We start from the raw sequence: 17,283 nt of genomic DNA, 5'->3' as shown, positions 1-17,283 counted from the left end.
TCCCAGTCTTTTGGTAACGTCTCGGCATTAATATTACTTGGCCGTTTTACATGTCAATTATCGTCGTGCCATGACCATACATTCCAGTCTGTATTCGTCACCAATATCAATCAATGGCCATTCATCATCACTTTATACAATGCTATACGTTATACTGTATCGCATACTGCCGGTTTGATTGCTGTATTACCATCCTGTCATCAAAACTGTATCTAGTGTGTGTTGCTGTAGTGATCATCTTTTTGTACGCATTATAATGTCCATGCTCCATTGTTGTTTGTGCTCCATTCACTGTTGATCTGTACACCATTGTATCCGCAATCATCGTACCTCCATATCCATATACATATACTTACATATCGCTTGCATCGTCATCATGTACTGTGCCATTGAATTGCAGTGTGTTGTCCATGTGTGGGACGTGCGTTTTGTACATGTTCAATTACGCTTGATCATTACAATTTTATTGCAATCATTTGTAGTCCCATCAGTAACACTCGGATTGTATCCATATTTCAACTGGTTGTGTATACAACATGTATGCATGTTACTGTCCAATATCACAGTGATCCGACCACCATCATACAGTGTATCATGAGTGTATCATTACCCCACAATGCGTTGTTTTTTTGCATGATTTTGTGTCGTATTTCAATACTATTCAACCGTTTATTTTGACCCTATACAACAGCCATTGTAACTCTGTATTGTTACCATATTGTTACCATATTGTAATGTGTATATACATGTCATCGAGTCAGCCAATGCAGTACTGTATAGGCATATGGCTGCATTTGCATCACCACCCAATATTCGTACAAAAAAACCCGGCAATTGAGCCGTAATCCGTTGCATACGTATGCTGATTACCACCATAATTGACCGCTGCATTAATATATCCGCATTCGGACACTCCAAACGTCATACTAACCACTCGTGTCTGATATTATCCGGACATTCGGACAGGATACCATGTCTGATATTCGGACAATATATCCAACTTTGTCAATATTGATGCTATCGTATTGATATATTGACCATTGTAATATATATACATGATATGTATACAGTCCAAACCACAGTACAATAAGTCGTGTTTTGAGTGTATACCGACGTGTCCAATTCGGTCGACAGTCGTGACTATAACATGTTGTTAGTTTAGTTGACAACATGCCATGATGCATGTCCAATATATAGTATGTATATACATACATGTCCAGTATCAATCGCATGCATGTAGTGTCATTATTCATCGAGATACACGCATTTCCAGTTTCATGTCAAATATTCGTGCTATGTGCAAGTTGTATTTTTACATGTATCGCATGTCAACACATGCATGAATTGTACATACCAATGCCATGTGCATATACTGTAGCAGTTTCATGCAACTAGTGTCACTATTGACGACGATATACGACATCAAACACGTCAAAACGTCATTTTCGGACTTTGGTCGGCCCATTCCATGTCAGATATTGACCATAGTGCGTCAATGACATCATAATTCGATCCGCAACACATAATTACATATATGTGGTGCATATCAAGTCATTTGGTCGACTTTTGTGGTCATAGTCGATATTAAAGTTTTTAGTTTGCAATTGGTTTGAAACGACGAGCTCTACTTGTTATTTTAATCTAGTATCGTGTCTATCAGTCAATCAACAATTTATCTTGTATGCAAATGCGTCAAAAATACATGTAGTATGTCGTTCTGATTCGATATTAGTCGGCATTGACACTGTACGACCACTACTGACCAAGTTATTAACATATTATCGACTAGCTCATACTGTCCCAGCATGTCGTCAAGAAAACCATCATATATTACAGTGTTGTGCCAACAAACATGCATGGATTGCATTGAAACTGGACATGATACAATATCAAGTGTATACATGTATTGTCATGGCATCAAACTGACATGATATCATGTATTGGTTGTGTAATGGACCATAATATATGCCAACAAAACGCTCCAAATCAGGCATGATTATAGTCGTAAATATATTATTGTGACTGTGTTGTTGGACAGTGACTATCAATGACTGTCAATAACTACTAGTGACTATCAATAACTGTCAATGACCATCAATAACTATCAATAACTGTAAAAACGATCAAGGTTTGTAGCCTGACAGTGTACAATCGAGTTTATTAAATCGTGTAATTCTGGTCGTTATTCGACTTTACCCAACACTTGAACACTTGATTGTTGCATGCAGTTTGACAGTTGTCATACATGGCCATGTGTATGCTGTTGTATAACCAGAGACGCAGTAGTATTGCCATGTGTTGGTTGAATCGACATACTCGACACACACCAGTCAATGCAGTTTTGTCCGAATCCCTATTTTTGTTGGCTGTAGTTTTACACAAACTTGAAACAGTCATCGTAACAGTGTTACTGTCATTGTCATCAAGCTGTAGTATGTGTAACTGTAGTATTGGTTGAGCCACTGACCATGTATTCGAGTATGAACGACTGTGGTTTTTTACAAACAATTGGTCAAACAACTGGTCCAACAACAGTCAAACAACTAGTCAAATTCAGGTCTGGACAATCGTCAAATACTGGTCAGAATACTGGTCAGAATGCAGGCTAAACTAATCAAACAACAGGTTGAAATGCAGGTCAAATACTCGTCAAATACTCGTCAAACACTGGTCAAATACTAGTCAAAATACTCGTCAAATATGATCAAATACAGGTCAGAATAACAGTCAAACAACTGGTCAGAATGCAGGTCTGAACAATCGTCCAATACTGGTCAGAATGCAGGTTGAAATGTAGGCTAAACTAATCAAACACTCGTCAAATACACTCGTCAAATGCAGGTCAAACAACTCGTCAAATACTCGTCAGAATAACTGGTCAAATATGGTCAAACAACAGGTCAAACAACAGGTCAAACAATCGTTAAACAATCGTCAGAATACTGGTCAGAATGCAGGCTAAACTAATCAAACACTCGTCAAACAACAGGTTAAAATACTAGTTAAAATACTCGTCAAATACTCGTCAAATACAAGTCTAAATACTAGTTGAAATGCAGGTTTAAACAATCGTCAAATACTGGTCAGAATAACAGTCTAAATACTAGTTAAAATGCAGGTTAAATACAAGTCAAATACACTCGTCAAACAGCCAGTCAATTAAACTATACAATGCATTTGATATTCATACATTACACAATCAATCGCTAATGAATATGCCAGTCATCGATATGTATTGTAGTCAAGTGAATGTATCGGCCATTGTAACATGAATATATGATGTGTATACAGTCCAAACTACAGTGTAATATCGTATGTTTTGAATGTGTTCCAGTTGCATCCAGTTTGACCTGCAGTCGTGACTATAACATGTTTCCAATTTAGTTGACGATATGGCCTGATGCATGTCCAGTATATAGTATGCATGTATACTCATGTTCAGTATCAATCGCATGCAACTAGTGTCAGTATTGGTCAAGATATATCCAATTTTGGTATCATGTCAAATACTAGTGGTAAGTATAAATTGTATATTTTTTTGTAATTTCATGACAATACATGCATGCATCGTACATACCAATGCAATATCCATATACTGTAGCAGTTTCATGCAACTAGTGTCAGTATTGGTCAAGATATTCGACATCAAACACGTCAAAACGACACCTTCGGACATGCATTTGATGGTCATGATACACATCGAATATTGCACCAATGACGACGTAATCATATACACAATACATGACTATATGTGTGCCATACATTGCAGTTGATTTCGACATTGTACGACCACTGTAGACCGAGTTATTGACACGCCAAACATCGACTATAATATCCAACCTACAAAACGTCAGCTATTCAATTATTGTGTTATCAAACATGCATGGATTGCATTGAAATTGTACATGATACAATACCAAGTGTATACAAGTATTGTCATGTCACCATATCAGCACAGGCTTGTGTATTGGTTGTGAAATCGACCATTTAGTACGCGATTGTAATGATGCAAATGGTCCACTTTGAACGCATATAACTTGGCCAATAGCAGTTATTTACCAACCATATTTAAACTGATTGTGTATATGGTATATCACCATTGATTGAGCATGCATATGCACGGTTTGCAGACATTTATAATTCGTGTTGAATGTGTTGTATGTGACCATTTGAAACTCGACTAATTGTGGTGTATTTTGACATGTATATTGACTGATGTTTAGCGTCTGTTCATGTGTCATTGATGCACCATTGACATGCTGTATTGTCCAACATTATGTCGTGATGTTGAAATCAACAAATTGGTGCAACACTGAATGTATGTGGTGATTGTCGAGTATCGAGTTCATCTAGTTGTTTCTTGGTGTTTTCAATATCTATAAGCATCTTGTTCATAATTCCAAGGTATGTGTTGTGTGTCAATGGTCTTGTTGCTCATAATGTGTATTTGCTATTAGGTTATCAACTGTTGGTAGTTGTGGTCTGAAATCGCATGGAACATGTCAACAAACTGCGTATGTTCTTGTACAATTTGCGATATTGCATTTGTAAACAATGTGTCAAACCGACGTTGAAAGTGGTTCCAAATTGTCGATTGGTATTTTGATATTGATGGAAATTGAAGTCTAGTTTCCATTCCACATGGCGTTCTAAACGCTTTGCAAAATTCACAGTAGCATGGTTCAACAGAGTGTTGGGTATTGGTGTATATCAAACACTGTGGGATTTGAAACCTTGACCAGTTATTGAGGTGACTGTGGTAAAAGACATGACATGAATGCCACTACACAATGGTTTGTTGTACACTCCAGTGTGCGTTGATTGGTCGAGTAAGCTCTGATATGTTATTGTTGTATCAAGTTGTTATACAACAAACTATCAACGTCAGAAATACAGAGTCAAGCTGATTGAACTCTGAATATGAGAGCCTCGACTATAAGTGTTCAAATCTGTGATATTTGACAGATCTAGTCACTTGTTCAACCATAACCATCATATCTTTTAGTTCTGGAACCAAAACAACTATGTCGAGTGGTAAAACAATTGTTCTTGTCACAGACGTTATGCTGTATAGTTATGGGTCATTTCATTGCTGCTGTTTGAGATTCTGTCATGCCAAGTCTTGGGTTTCAGTTTGTAGTCAAGACATTCTGAACTTGACAAAGTGTTTAGTGTTTCCACTCTGTACACTTTTTACACTGTAGATTTGTATTTATCAGACTCTGGACTCGAACAAGACATTGCAAAGTGGATATGTGACAACCTCGTAAAGTCACCAACACTCGGACAAAGTGATGTTGGTAGTGCTCGAATGGACTTTTACCAGGCACACATCTGTCAGTCAACTATTTCAAGCATCTTGAAATGGAACAACACATACAGAAAGCTCACTCTTGTAAGCGACTGATGAATTGGCATGGATGAGTTTGTCAAGTATTGAAAACATTTGCACAATAGAATCAAATATTTGGATTGCAATGGACGAGTTGGGGTTTAAACTTGGTGATTGTACAATGCATGGCTACACAAACAGAGGTGAAAGAGTACAGTCCAAAAACAACATTTCAGTTCAAAACTATAGTCTAATAGTGTGTGTTTCATATGACGATCAATATGTTTAGAGATTGATCAAGGCAGCAGTGAATGCTGTAATATCAACTTGTTAAACAATGACATGCAACATTCCCAAACGGTCCCAAACGGTCACTTTATTCTAGACAACATTCCATTCCACAAAACAACTCTAATTAGACATGGTTTACCAACTATTCAACAAACAGCGCGATGTTTGGAACTACACTATACAGCATCATACTGTCCATTCTTGAACCCTGCTGACAATTACTTTGGTGTTTGGAATGACTGTGTGTGCTGAGCCATTTCAGACACCAAACAACTTGTAGCTTCAATAAAACAAATAATCCATTTCCAACAACAACAACAATGAATATGTAACGATTGTTTATTCCAAGACAATCATTACAAGATCAATACAGAAAAGTATTTGATTTTACGTGAATACGACTGTAAAATAAACTTGGGTGTTGAACCACAAGATTATATCATGCAAGCAAACCATACGAGTGTATTTTGGCAGTGCTACAAGTTTGTTGACCAACTCATGTATGGCAGTATCAGCACAAACTCGACTGATCGAACAGCCATATATACACATTGTTGTCAGTTACATCGAGTGATTGTTCAAATAGGTCGATTCAGATGGATTGCATATAACCGACTAATCCAGCATCCATCCATTGTCAAACAACCATAATGCACAATACCACCAAGTGTGCAATTACACTCGCACTGATCAGTCGTTGCACAGTATGCATTGGTCAATGTCAAACATATGTGTGTCTGCAACTAAATTGCAGTCCATGACACATCCACACGATCCAACATGACAAATCATGTATTGTGAGTCCAAGATTGATTCAAAACCTGATCATGGTAAACACAGCATGTTGTTGCATATCAGAGTCGATATATCGAGTGACAGTTGCACACTTGCTGATGATGCACAGCGTATCAGTCACAATACATGCACGGTATTGCATTGCAGTCATTGGATGACAGCTGTTTGCAATGTGATACTGATCGACATACATCAGCATGGTGTGATGTGACCATAACCATGGTGGAATGTGTTGGAGTTGACATTGTGAGTTGACAATCGATACACCATGCACATGACTGGAACATATATATTCGAGTGTGGTTTGGTTGGTGTCAGGTTGATCATGCAATCACATCGGTGCAACGAGTGAGTGAGCTAATGGTGATCTGGACCCATTTCAACAACAAGGAATTGACAGTCATGGATTTGCATGCATTCAATATGTGTAGCACACCGAATGATCAGTCATGACAGCACATAGTAGTTGATTGGTGCAATATGATCAAACCATTAGTATAATACACTATGGTTTGGCAATACACGATGTTTATTGAATGAATGACATTGGATGCATGACACATGACAATTAAACCAACATGCAATACACGCTGCATTGTAGTATATTCTAGATGAGACTGTGATGGTTCACTCAACTCCAACATCGTGACGGGTCTATGGTTGTGAAGCTTGCTGCTGAGCATCCTGCTCAAACCGTAAAAATACACTTGAAAAGTAACTGTAGAAAAAGTCAAAACAACTCTTGTACGAGTGATACGATTCCAGGTTTATATTATCGTCAGAATCTGTCACCTCAAACTTATGGTGATGCTCAAAGTAATGTTTAAGCTCCAATTCTTGCTCAGAATCTTTTTTAAGCCTAATCCGATACCCATCAAGAATTTTTTGGAGAATCTCTTGGAGTTCATCAAGAAACTCACACTGGGTTCTAATATTAGCTTCAAGGTCGAGGTCTACTGATCCTTGACCCGAGGCTCTATTTAAAAAGTCAAAATCTTGCTCCAGATTATACAGCAAGTTTTTTTGAGCTTTGATCCGAGCATCTACATTGTGAATATCTTTCTCTATTTTGTCGATTTTAACTGAAAGTGTTGCGTGTTCTTCGATCATGAATACTCCCTCCAAGCCAATTGAATAGCAATACTTGCCAAACTCATTATATGATTTTAATTTTTTCGGATAATCAAACCTAGTAAAAGTGTTCAAGATGCTAGTTTTAGCACTTGCAGTTTCAGTTGCACTGGGAGGAACTGTCGCAGTGCTGACTTTAGCACTCATGGTCGAACTGTGATCAACTGGATTGGCGATCGTAACCGAGCAGACAGCCAACATCGATGACAGTACGGCAATTGAGAATTTCATTTTGGTGGTTGGTTGAGCAAGTTGTTGTAATGTCATTCAACGAGCCAGTTTTTGAACTATATTTATATCCATTATTGAATAAATGATATTAAAAACATATTTCTTGAATGACCGTCCTAAGGGATTTGTGTTACTATCAGGGTTGGTGTTGATTTGTTATCAATGTTGAAATGACTTTGAAATACCCTTTCTTTATATAATTGCTTATTGAAATTGGAAACGTAGCATCAGGGTGTGATTTGTGTAGAAATGCTGTGTAATGGCACCATAATGCGACAAGGATACCAATGACTTGTATATGATAATTCAGTCATCTATACGACCATTTGTCACCAATACAATAGTATGTGACATGATCATATTGCACCAATCGACCAGTATACGATCACTGGATACATCACACGTTGGTATTTACCACTGCATATGTGTGATGTATATTGGTTATAGTCCATGATATCAACGAGTTTATGCATACTGCTCACATCACACACATCAAACTGGTTTAGTGATATGCAAGTGTTGCGGTTTGACCAAATCACAATCACCCATATTGTCGACTGTCTAACTCGTTGACATTCAAACCGTGCCATCACTAGTCACAATATAATGGTTGACTGACTTGTTTGGTTGACCTGACATATCGACACTTTGCAAACCTCGACTTGATTCATCAACTTGTATATTCATATAATATTGGGTTTGTATCATCACGTTGGACTCGTTATCAAACACCTTGATGTGTCCATGCAACACAAACTCGATATACACACATTAGTTACTGTTTGACATGAATGGGTCGATCATCAATACCAGACAATGCAACTGTATTAGTTGTATGATACAATCAATCATGGTTGACTCATCACCATCAAATATCAAATGTTGATCACGTATACATTGATTTGTAATTGCATGGTCTGTTGGCAATACACACTATGATATGATTGACAAGTTGTTGATTTGCAGTAATCAGATGTGCATCACCTGTAACATTGGATGCAATTGACGAGTTGTAACCGCCAGTCAACAATCATCGATATGTTGGTGATTGTATTGACTACATGATTGGTATTGATTAGCTGTCATGATCGATTGGTGGACAATACAATCCACATTGATTATGACGTGTTGCAACTAGTTGATATATGCAGACTCGACTGATGATCGAGTATATGTTGATGTGTAACTCTGTCACTGTTTGTCTTGATTGGTTATTGCTACTGCTTGTATATGCAGTGTATTCATGTGTGATGTATTGGATATCGGTGTTGTGTATGTTGAACCTGTTGGATAATATATTGTCATGTCGCATCAAATCGCACCACATTTAGACTGCAATCATTGATTCGTTGGTTTAATGATCGACTCGACTCACATTCGACTGTAATGGCCACAAATATGCATTGCTGATTGACACGCATATATCGACATGTATCAGACTTGAACATGGTGTATATCTGTCGATTATACCAATCACTGATGCAATTGATGATGATCGATTAGTCAATCAATTCAATATCAACACCAATGTCAGTCCATTACCACATGGATACTCGCAGTTGTGACCTGTATTCAGTCAGTAATATTGGTTCATGTAGTGTATTGTATAGTCAACCATGCACATACACATGCATGTCATTGTCAATTGATGGTCGTTTGTAAACAACTTGTGGACAACTTGCAAATATTACAATCATGGTGATTGCTTGAATGTCGATACCAAGCCATGCGTTTGATGGTCATTTACTGTTCAGTTTACTGTTCAACAATGCAAATGGTCGTTGTCTACCAATCAGTCGAGTCGTAGACATGAACTGCACATTGTGCGTATCGCTTTGTTCATGACCAAACTGTAACAATGTGCACTTTGCATTGAGTTTGAACTGCAGTCTGCGACTTGTACGCATTATGATGCATTGTTTCAATATTCATGTTGCATTCATCAACATCAACGTGCAGTGTCGATCTGATGTTTGGTGTTGATGTTGTGTTGATATTCCAACAACACTGAATATCGCAAATCAGGTCAGCATTAACCCATGTGATAATAATCCACAGACAGTCAGTTGTACCAAACTGTTGTACAAGCATATTGACATTTGATCGATTGAAAGTAGTATAGATAGAACACCCGATGATACCAGTTTTTTAACCGACACTTACTGCTAAATCATGTACAAAGTTGTCAAAACATAAATTATTCGCAGAAAGGAATTCAAGTCAAAAGTATTAGGGTAGAATAGTCAATAACTTTGCTTGTAATTCATAATAAATACGAGCTATTTGTGCCAGACTCATACTTGATGCCTCAAATTGGATACAATGGGTAGTTTTTTAACCAGTACTAAGCGTTAATGTACACAGACTGGGTTTAGCTGGGTCTTGTTGTAAGAATGATAGAGTATAAAATCAAACCACTGACAAGTCCGTGTTTATCGAGTACGAGTCTTTATATTTCCAATCAACTCTTCCAAATGTGATATTTGTGTCTTGCAATGCCAAAATGGATTCAAATCTGCTTGATTACACTATGCATTTGGACATCATTGCTGATCTGTTGAATTTCACGCTTTCTTTGATCATCTTTTTGATACTCTAGCATATTCTATTCATAATTGTGTCTAGCCTCCAACTCTTGATCCTGGCTCATCCCTGGTTGTTTTTGTCAATACCATTGATTGGGAATAAAACCAGAATCAACCCGCTGTTTATCACGTATGGCTATTTGATTCAATCCAGTTGCAAACAATTCTTTGTAAAAGTATACTTTCTGGTACTCCTTGTATAATACCAGCATCTCTTGAAACAGCTGCTTTTGTGCTTGTAACAATCCCTGCAGTATTTCGTCAGCTGGGAGTTTGATTCAAGTTTGAAAACCAAGACTATCGATCGGGCAAATCCAATGTCAGCAAAACTGTTGTACAGTTTGGCAGTCAATTGATTGACCATAATTGTAAGCAACAAAACAACTTTTATTTGCAAAAGAAAAAGGAAAACGCAGTTTGTTCTTGAATCAAAATATTAGTTTCAAAACTGTATGGTGAAAAACAGTCTTGGGATATGCAATTATTTACAAGAAACTATAGATTTTAAAACCAAAGCGATTAAATTACACGATTGGGGAGTTCCTGATAATGAAAGTGGTCATTTCCACAAAGTGAGGTTTGTTGTCCAATGGAACCCATACGATATTATTCACCTTTAAGAAATCAAACGCCGTGTATTGTGTAGAACGAGGTCAAGAAACAGAGTTAGGATTAGCGTTATGCAGCCAATAAAAATCATTAATTATAGTCTACATACCTTATTGATGAGATGGTTCAAACGTCAAAACAAATCGAGTCAACTTCTTAACACTCGCAATAGTATCGTTTTGTGACAACACTCGACCATCTGTTCCGTGGTAGCTTTGGCGTGTAAAACAGGCAAAACGATCAGGAGGTACAACAAAATACAGTTCTGGTTTTGACGGATTACCAAGTATTTCCAAAACATCACAAAGTTCAGTTTGTTTGCAAGGATGATCTTTGGCACCGGTCATTTGGAAAAGTAGATTTGGCTTGATGAACGAATCAACAGATTCAAAAATATTGCTAATGGGACGGAAATAGCAATTCGTTGCGTCTTGAACTTGAGAATTGTTGGACAATAACAAAGTACTAAGATCCATCGGCAGTTGAAGTGTAGACTCCAGCTTGGTACGTAAATCACGAATCTTGAATGAACCACCTTTAGCAATAACTGTATGAGCGTGCTTTTCAAATAATGCCCTATTAAATTGACCAGTTTCACCAATTTCTCGAGTGACAGAAACGAATCTGATAAGATGATCTCGGTCTCTGGCATAGACACGGTTGTAAATTTCATCAACCACATAGTCAGAAGCAAACTGATAAGGACCACTGTGGAAGCCATCCTTGACTGATCTATGAATCAAACAACTTGAAGCGTCTAGGTTTTCACCATATTTACCAAAAGACTTGACAACTGAATCGATATTGGAAATATTTAAAGCTTTGTCGAGAAAATCCTGTTGTTCTTTTACCAATGCATATTTAAGAACATAACGAGCAATTCCTCCCCACTTCAAATACAGACTTTCAACCAATTCTTGTGGGACTGTAGGAAAAAGCATTGAGCGACAAGAATGCAATTCTTCTTTTGACCACACTGGCATATACCGAATGTCGCAGGACCCCTTGGAAAACCGATGCCAAATTTCCCAGCGAGGTAAAGTAACAAGAATGGTCTTGGCATCAACATCAACAGGTGCCGAGCCATCAACAATGTAGAATGTTGACGAGGAATCCAAGATTTGCCAAAAAGCATGCTTTCCTCCTTCGAGTACACCATTGGGAGTAAGCAGATATCTTTTTTGATCGGCTCCACTCTCATACACGACTGTAGCACCAGAGCGAGCAAGATGCAACAGCAAAAAGTAACCAAAATATGTCTTGCCAATTCCAAGATTTCCAAGGATGATCAAATGACGTATATCAGCAGATTGCACAATAGATATGATTTTTCAAGAAGTTTAGGATAACAAGGACGGATGTAAATGGATGATCCAATTGAATGGTTTCCAAGGATGAATACGTCTGCTGGAAGTTGGACAACAGTGTTTCCTTCAAGAGGGTTAGGGTAGTTTGTGAAAGCAGTCCAAAAATCCAGTAGTGCGGGTGAGGCTGCTGCAGATGTTGGACCTAGGTAAGTTCGGGTAGGCTGTCTTGAAGGTAGAGGTAAACAACCAATAACAACACAAAAACCATCTTGAGTAAAGTATTATTGAGGAAGGGAGTCGAGTAAAGCCCAGGTGTTGATTAGTTGGTCCTTGTTACTGTTGGTGTAGAGTTGGATGAAAGCAGCATCAATGTCAGCCATAGCAGGACCATACTCAGACTTGATAGCATCCTGAACTCCACTCAGGTCTTCAAAGTCAGTCACATCGATTTCAGTAGAAATAGTGCCATATTCAACATTGAGGTATCGTTTTGGCATTTTATGAAAAGAAAAAAGAGTAAAAAAGCAATTTATTTGTCAAATTGTAAAACAAAAATCGACTTTTTAATCGAGTCAAAATAACAAAATTTTGGGATATTTCAAGACAATTCACACGATTTAAATATTTGGAAATTAGTCAAATTCACACCAGAATTAATGTCTCATTAATGTGAGACATTACTAGTGTGAGAGTGTTGACTTGCATTGTGTGAGACATTAGTAGTGTGTGAATGTGAGACATTTCTGAATAGTTTAACAATCAAAAACCATCAACAATGACGTTTGAACTGGAATTCACATGACTTTCTTGGTTTCTTCCATTTTATAAACACACTCACTCACTTGTTAATAAACAACACAATCGAATATTGATTCATTCCATCACATCTTCAATCAACTGCAACACACTTGACAATAATGACAACCATCAATATGACATCATATGTTCACGATCTACAATTGATATAATACCCAACACAGTACACACAAACATGCAGTATGTAATCAATGATATGGTTGTTGATCCATTCACAATGTTCAGCAAACATCAACACATATCAGAAAGTTTAAATTTATTCAAAATCAAATTCATTGGCAAGTCATCAATCTGAATCTGCTTTTGGTTCTTCAAATTTCAAACCATGCCTTTCCATAAACTTTTTCAATTTATATCTGACACTATATACTCTTTTCCTTGCCGCTACATACTCTTGTTCCAATTTCTTTTCAGTGTCTGGATCGTACGTTGAATCAGATATTTCTTTGCCCATTGCTAACGCTAACTGCTGACTGAATTTGAGGTCTGCATGTTTACAATATTTTTCGCGTTTTTCTTTTGCAATCTTTTTAGACGCTACAAGCCTTTTCTTTATACGATTAAAGCTTCTCTGATATCTTGGGCCTAATACAGTCACTTGATTTGTAACAGTATTAGCAGACTCGCCTTCGTTTATTGGTTGTTGCTGGTCTTGGCTGGAAGTACTTGGAATGGGTTGATCAATCGGTTGTTTTCGACTTTGTTTTGGAGCACTTGGACTGGGTTCATTAGTTGAGCCAGACGCTTGGCTAAAAATGCTTGGCCTGATTTCATTGATTGGCCGTTTCCGACTTCGTTTGGAAGTACTTGGACTAGGCTGACTCATTGGCTGTTGCTGACTTTGTTTGGAAGCGTTTGGATCAACTTCATCAATTGGTCGTTGCTTGTTTTGTCTGGAAATCAGTAAATCAATCACATCCATTATGCGCTTTCGGCCTTGTTTGAAAGTACTTGGACCAGCTACAATCACAGTTAGTCGTTGACCTTGATTAGGAGTATTTGGATCGGGTTGATCCATTGGTTGTTGCCGGATCCGGTCGGAAAGGCTTAAATCCACTGGTTCTTGCTGGTATTCATCTGAAGTGCCTGGATTAGGTTCATTAGTTGAAACGGACACTTGACTGGAAGTGACTGATGCTTGGAGTGAACCATCATTATCAGTCGGTATCAGTATTGCATTAGCGGTTGCTGCTGCAGTCAATACGAATAGAATATCAACCAATTTCATCAGAACGATCAATGGGTTTAAACAATTAATACAAAAGTAGAGTGTCGAGATTGGTGTCGATTATAAAACTGAACATACTCGATTGTATTTATATGTTTTGTATAGCAAACCAACCCTAACCCTTATAGGTTAACCAATATACAGGGATATTTGATTGCTTGTAGTGAGAAACCATCAAACTAGACAGTATGCTGCTCCCTATTCACAATATCATATTGATCAATTTGATGATCGTGTCGATTAAATTATGCTTTTACGACCCTTTTATCAGGTATTTTGAAAATCACCCTTCAAAAGTGTTGTGTAACCGCAAACGCTTTGATTTACAATCGTATTCATGTCAAATGGATCACTTTAGTATTCATCATGCAATGACTGTATTCTGAATTGCAACATACAATGACTACTACACATTGACTAAACTGTGTGTTTGATATACAACAACCATCATATGACACACAATCAGACTATAATGTTGAATTTACACTTTGTGCACTCTTAGTAATCATACATTGCACGATCACCAAGTTTGAACCCATATTCATGTATTGTGTTTGACTGTCAATGTTGTCAATACAACTCTGTAAACACATTTGTTGTATTCTGAATCACAGATACGATCGCAATCTAATTCAACAACAATCATGACACATGTCAGTAATGCAACTGTTTATTACACACCAACACTGTTATTTAGTGGTCCATTTACATCAATATGGCTGCAAGTTGTCGTTACATCACGTATTCTGGACATGGTTTTGATATTACGCATCCAGTTCCATCACATTGTTGTTGACCCATCATTGTAACGATGTATGTCCCCATAATCATAGACATGAGCATGTGGTTTCACGTATAATATTACAACCACGCATGTCGTTGGTTGCATCATCACTACTAGTGTATACTACACTACACTACATGTATGTTGACATGTGTTGTACCAATTTGATTTCATTGCTACGTGGCATGCTCCAACCTGTTTGAATGACTGTTGTGCAACGTATTGGTATTGACCACATGTGATACTGGTCACCAACAAAGTGATCAGCGGTATTCGATCGTATCATTCAATCACTGACTGCCAATACTTCAATTATGAATATTATCCACCATTTCATGACACCATCTGATACATTCAGTGCACAGTAGCTGATTGGTGCAATATGATCAATTCAAGCATACTATTACACTGAAATGGTGGTGACAATGCAAGGTGTTTATTGGACAAACAAGACTGAATGCTTACATGACAAATGCAAATTGATAGTATAAATCATATAATACACACTGCAGTACAACATATTCTAAACGAGGTTGTTGATAGCGTGATTCCAGTTTTACAATGAAATTGAATTACCAAACAGTCGAGTGTCCAAACATTGATTTACTATACACTTTTAGTTATGGTGGTTTGCGTAGAAATGTTCAAGTATGCCTTCTATATCCAATGAACCTCAGCATTTGTCGTTTGAATCTATTAAACTTTGAACGTAATGAAGGAAGTTGAATATCATATTCTTGCAGTACACTAGATTCACTTAGATATCTAGCAATTCTAGTCGTTGGTACAAAGTGTACTTTAGCTTCCCTTGAACCAGCATCATGACTTGACTTTTGCTGATGTTTTTTAGAATGATCGTGTTTTGAGCCGTGGGGTTTAAAAGTGGATTCGGGTTTCAAGATGGATTTTAATTCTGGAGTAGGTTCAGATACAACGCTTATCGATTCTTCTTCAGGAGGTTCAAGAGCCAACTTGCGACACACCCATAATCTTCCTAGTCTCAGTTTCCTGAATTTCTTTTTATCAGATGAGCTCATTCTACGCCCATACCCTCTTCGTTTAGTTTCTAGTATTCTTTCCTTTGCCTTGGTGCTCATCTTGTGCGGATATCCGTCTCCAACATCAGTTGGAATTTCCATACCCATATTCTTCATTATTTTTTCGACTCTATCCAGCCTTTGCTGATGTGTGAGAATGGGCCGTTTGTTCTCTGGAATATAGTTTTTAGGGAGATGGCAGACGTCGTCATATAGTGTGTTGTCAAATATATCATCGTCTGACTGTTTGGACTAAGAGTATGACAGTGATTCATCGGACTGTTCAACAGAACTGTCTGAATCATCGGGATCTATAGTCGACTGAGCTACATCATGATTGGCTTCAGTTGATTGTTGCTCTGTTCCAGTTGAAGCGCAAATACCAGTGTGTTGCTGCATGTGTGTTGAACATTCTTTTACAGGTTCTGATTCGCTGGAATACGGACGATCAATGACTACCGCACTGACTGTTATCGACAACAGTGACAACACAATAGTCGATATGAATTTCATCCTGTCGACCAAAATGAATGTGATAAAGCTTGTTGATTAGTAGGACAATTCTTGGTAATAAATGAGCCAGTTGTGGATATGAACCATACTTTTATAGCGATTAAATATATAATCAAGACATACGGGTTATACAAGCTTATGCAGCAACAACTCGACCGCCATTTAGGTATATGTAGCACAGATACTCATGTGTAGGCTGTTTTATGCACAACTCTTCAACCATTGAATGAAACATGACTCATAGTCGAGGACTGGTGACCCTGACCCATATACTAAAGAATATGTCAAGATCGATTGACATAGTCAGTCAGTTTCAAGTTACAGTCAGTATAGGGTAACGGTTTATCCACACAACAGCTGGCCAAATATTAATGGTAAAATCCTTCAAACGGCTCTGCCTCAACACTTGATCTAGTGATATGATACTGTGCTGCAGTCCTGTTCAATGCAGTATGGATTGATGGTCATATCAGCAGTATCAATACTTTATGCCAACTGTAATACTTTCAATATGCAAACTCAAAGTATTGCAAATGATTAGAAAAGCTTCAACAGAACTCTTGAACTGTCAATTGTCATGCTATCAATAGTATGAACATCCGACTCAATACTGTACATGACTGG

The 17,283-nt window shown here is 37.6% G+C and overlaps 4 protein-coding genes across 4 annotated transcripts; all 4 read right to left on the bottom strand.

Moving 5' to 3' along the window:
• Window positions 1-7,072: 7,072 nt before the first annotated feature.
• On the bottom strand, window positions 7,073-7,696 carry BATDEDRAFT_88483 (uncharacterized protein; the record flags this gene model as incomplete). Its single annotated transcript, XM_006678656.1, has 1 exon — window positions 7,073-7,696. One exon carries the CDS (start codon window positions 7,694-7,696, stop codon window positions 7,073-7,075), a length of 624 nt encoding a protein of 207 aa, XP_006678719.1.
• Window positions 7,697-11,084: 3,388 nt separating this feature from the next.
• On the bottom strand, window positions 11,085-12,778 carry BATDEDRAFT_88482 (uncharacterized protein; the record flags this gene model as incomplete). Its single annotated transcript, XM_006678655.1, has 3 exons — window positions 11,085-12,233; window positions 12,377-12,483; window positions 12,619-12,778. The coding sequence occupies 3 exons, from the start codon at window positions 12,776-12,778 to the stop codon at window positions 11,085-11,087; spliced, it is 1,416 nt and encodes a 471-aa protein (XP_006678718.1).
• A 605-nt stretch (window positions 12,779-13,383) lies between these two features.
• Window positions 13,384-14,325, bottom strand: BATDEDRAFT_88481 (uncharacterized protein; the record flags this gene model as incomplete). The annotated part of the gene is made up of 1 exon (XM_006678654.1): window positions 13,384-14,325. The coding sequence occupies one exon, from the start codon at window positions 14,323-14,325 to the stop codon at window positions 13,384-13,386; it is 942 nt and encodes a 313-aa protein (XP_006678717.1).
• A 1,428-nt stretch (window positions 14,326-15,753) lies between these two features.
• BATDEDRAFT_24769 (uncharacterized protein) lies at window positions 15,754-16,545 on the bottom strand (the record flags this gene model as incomplete). Its single annotated transcript, XM_006678478.1, has 2 exons — window positions 15,754-16,398; window positions 16,477-16,545. 2 exons carry the CDS (start codon window positions 16,543-16,545, stop codon window positions 15,754-15,756), a joined length of 714 nt encoding a protein of 237 aa, XP_006678541.1.
• Between the last annotated feature and the right edge of the window lie 738 nt (window positions 16,546-17,283).

The sequence above is a fragment of the Batrachochytrium dendrobatidis genome (assembly GCF_000203795.2).
Source record: "Batrachochytrium dendrobatidis JAM81 unplaced genomic scaffold BATDEscaffold_5, whole genome shotgun sequence".
NCBI classification, from domain to species: Eukaryota; Fungi; Chytridiomycota; class Chytridiomycetes; order Rhizophydiales; genus Batrachochytrium; species Batrachochytrium dendrobatidis.
Note: the sequence above shows the minus strand (reverse complement) of the source record. Positions and strands in the feature narration are given on the sequence as shown.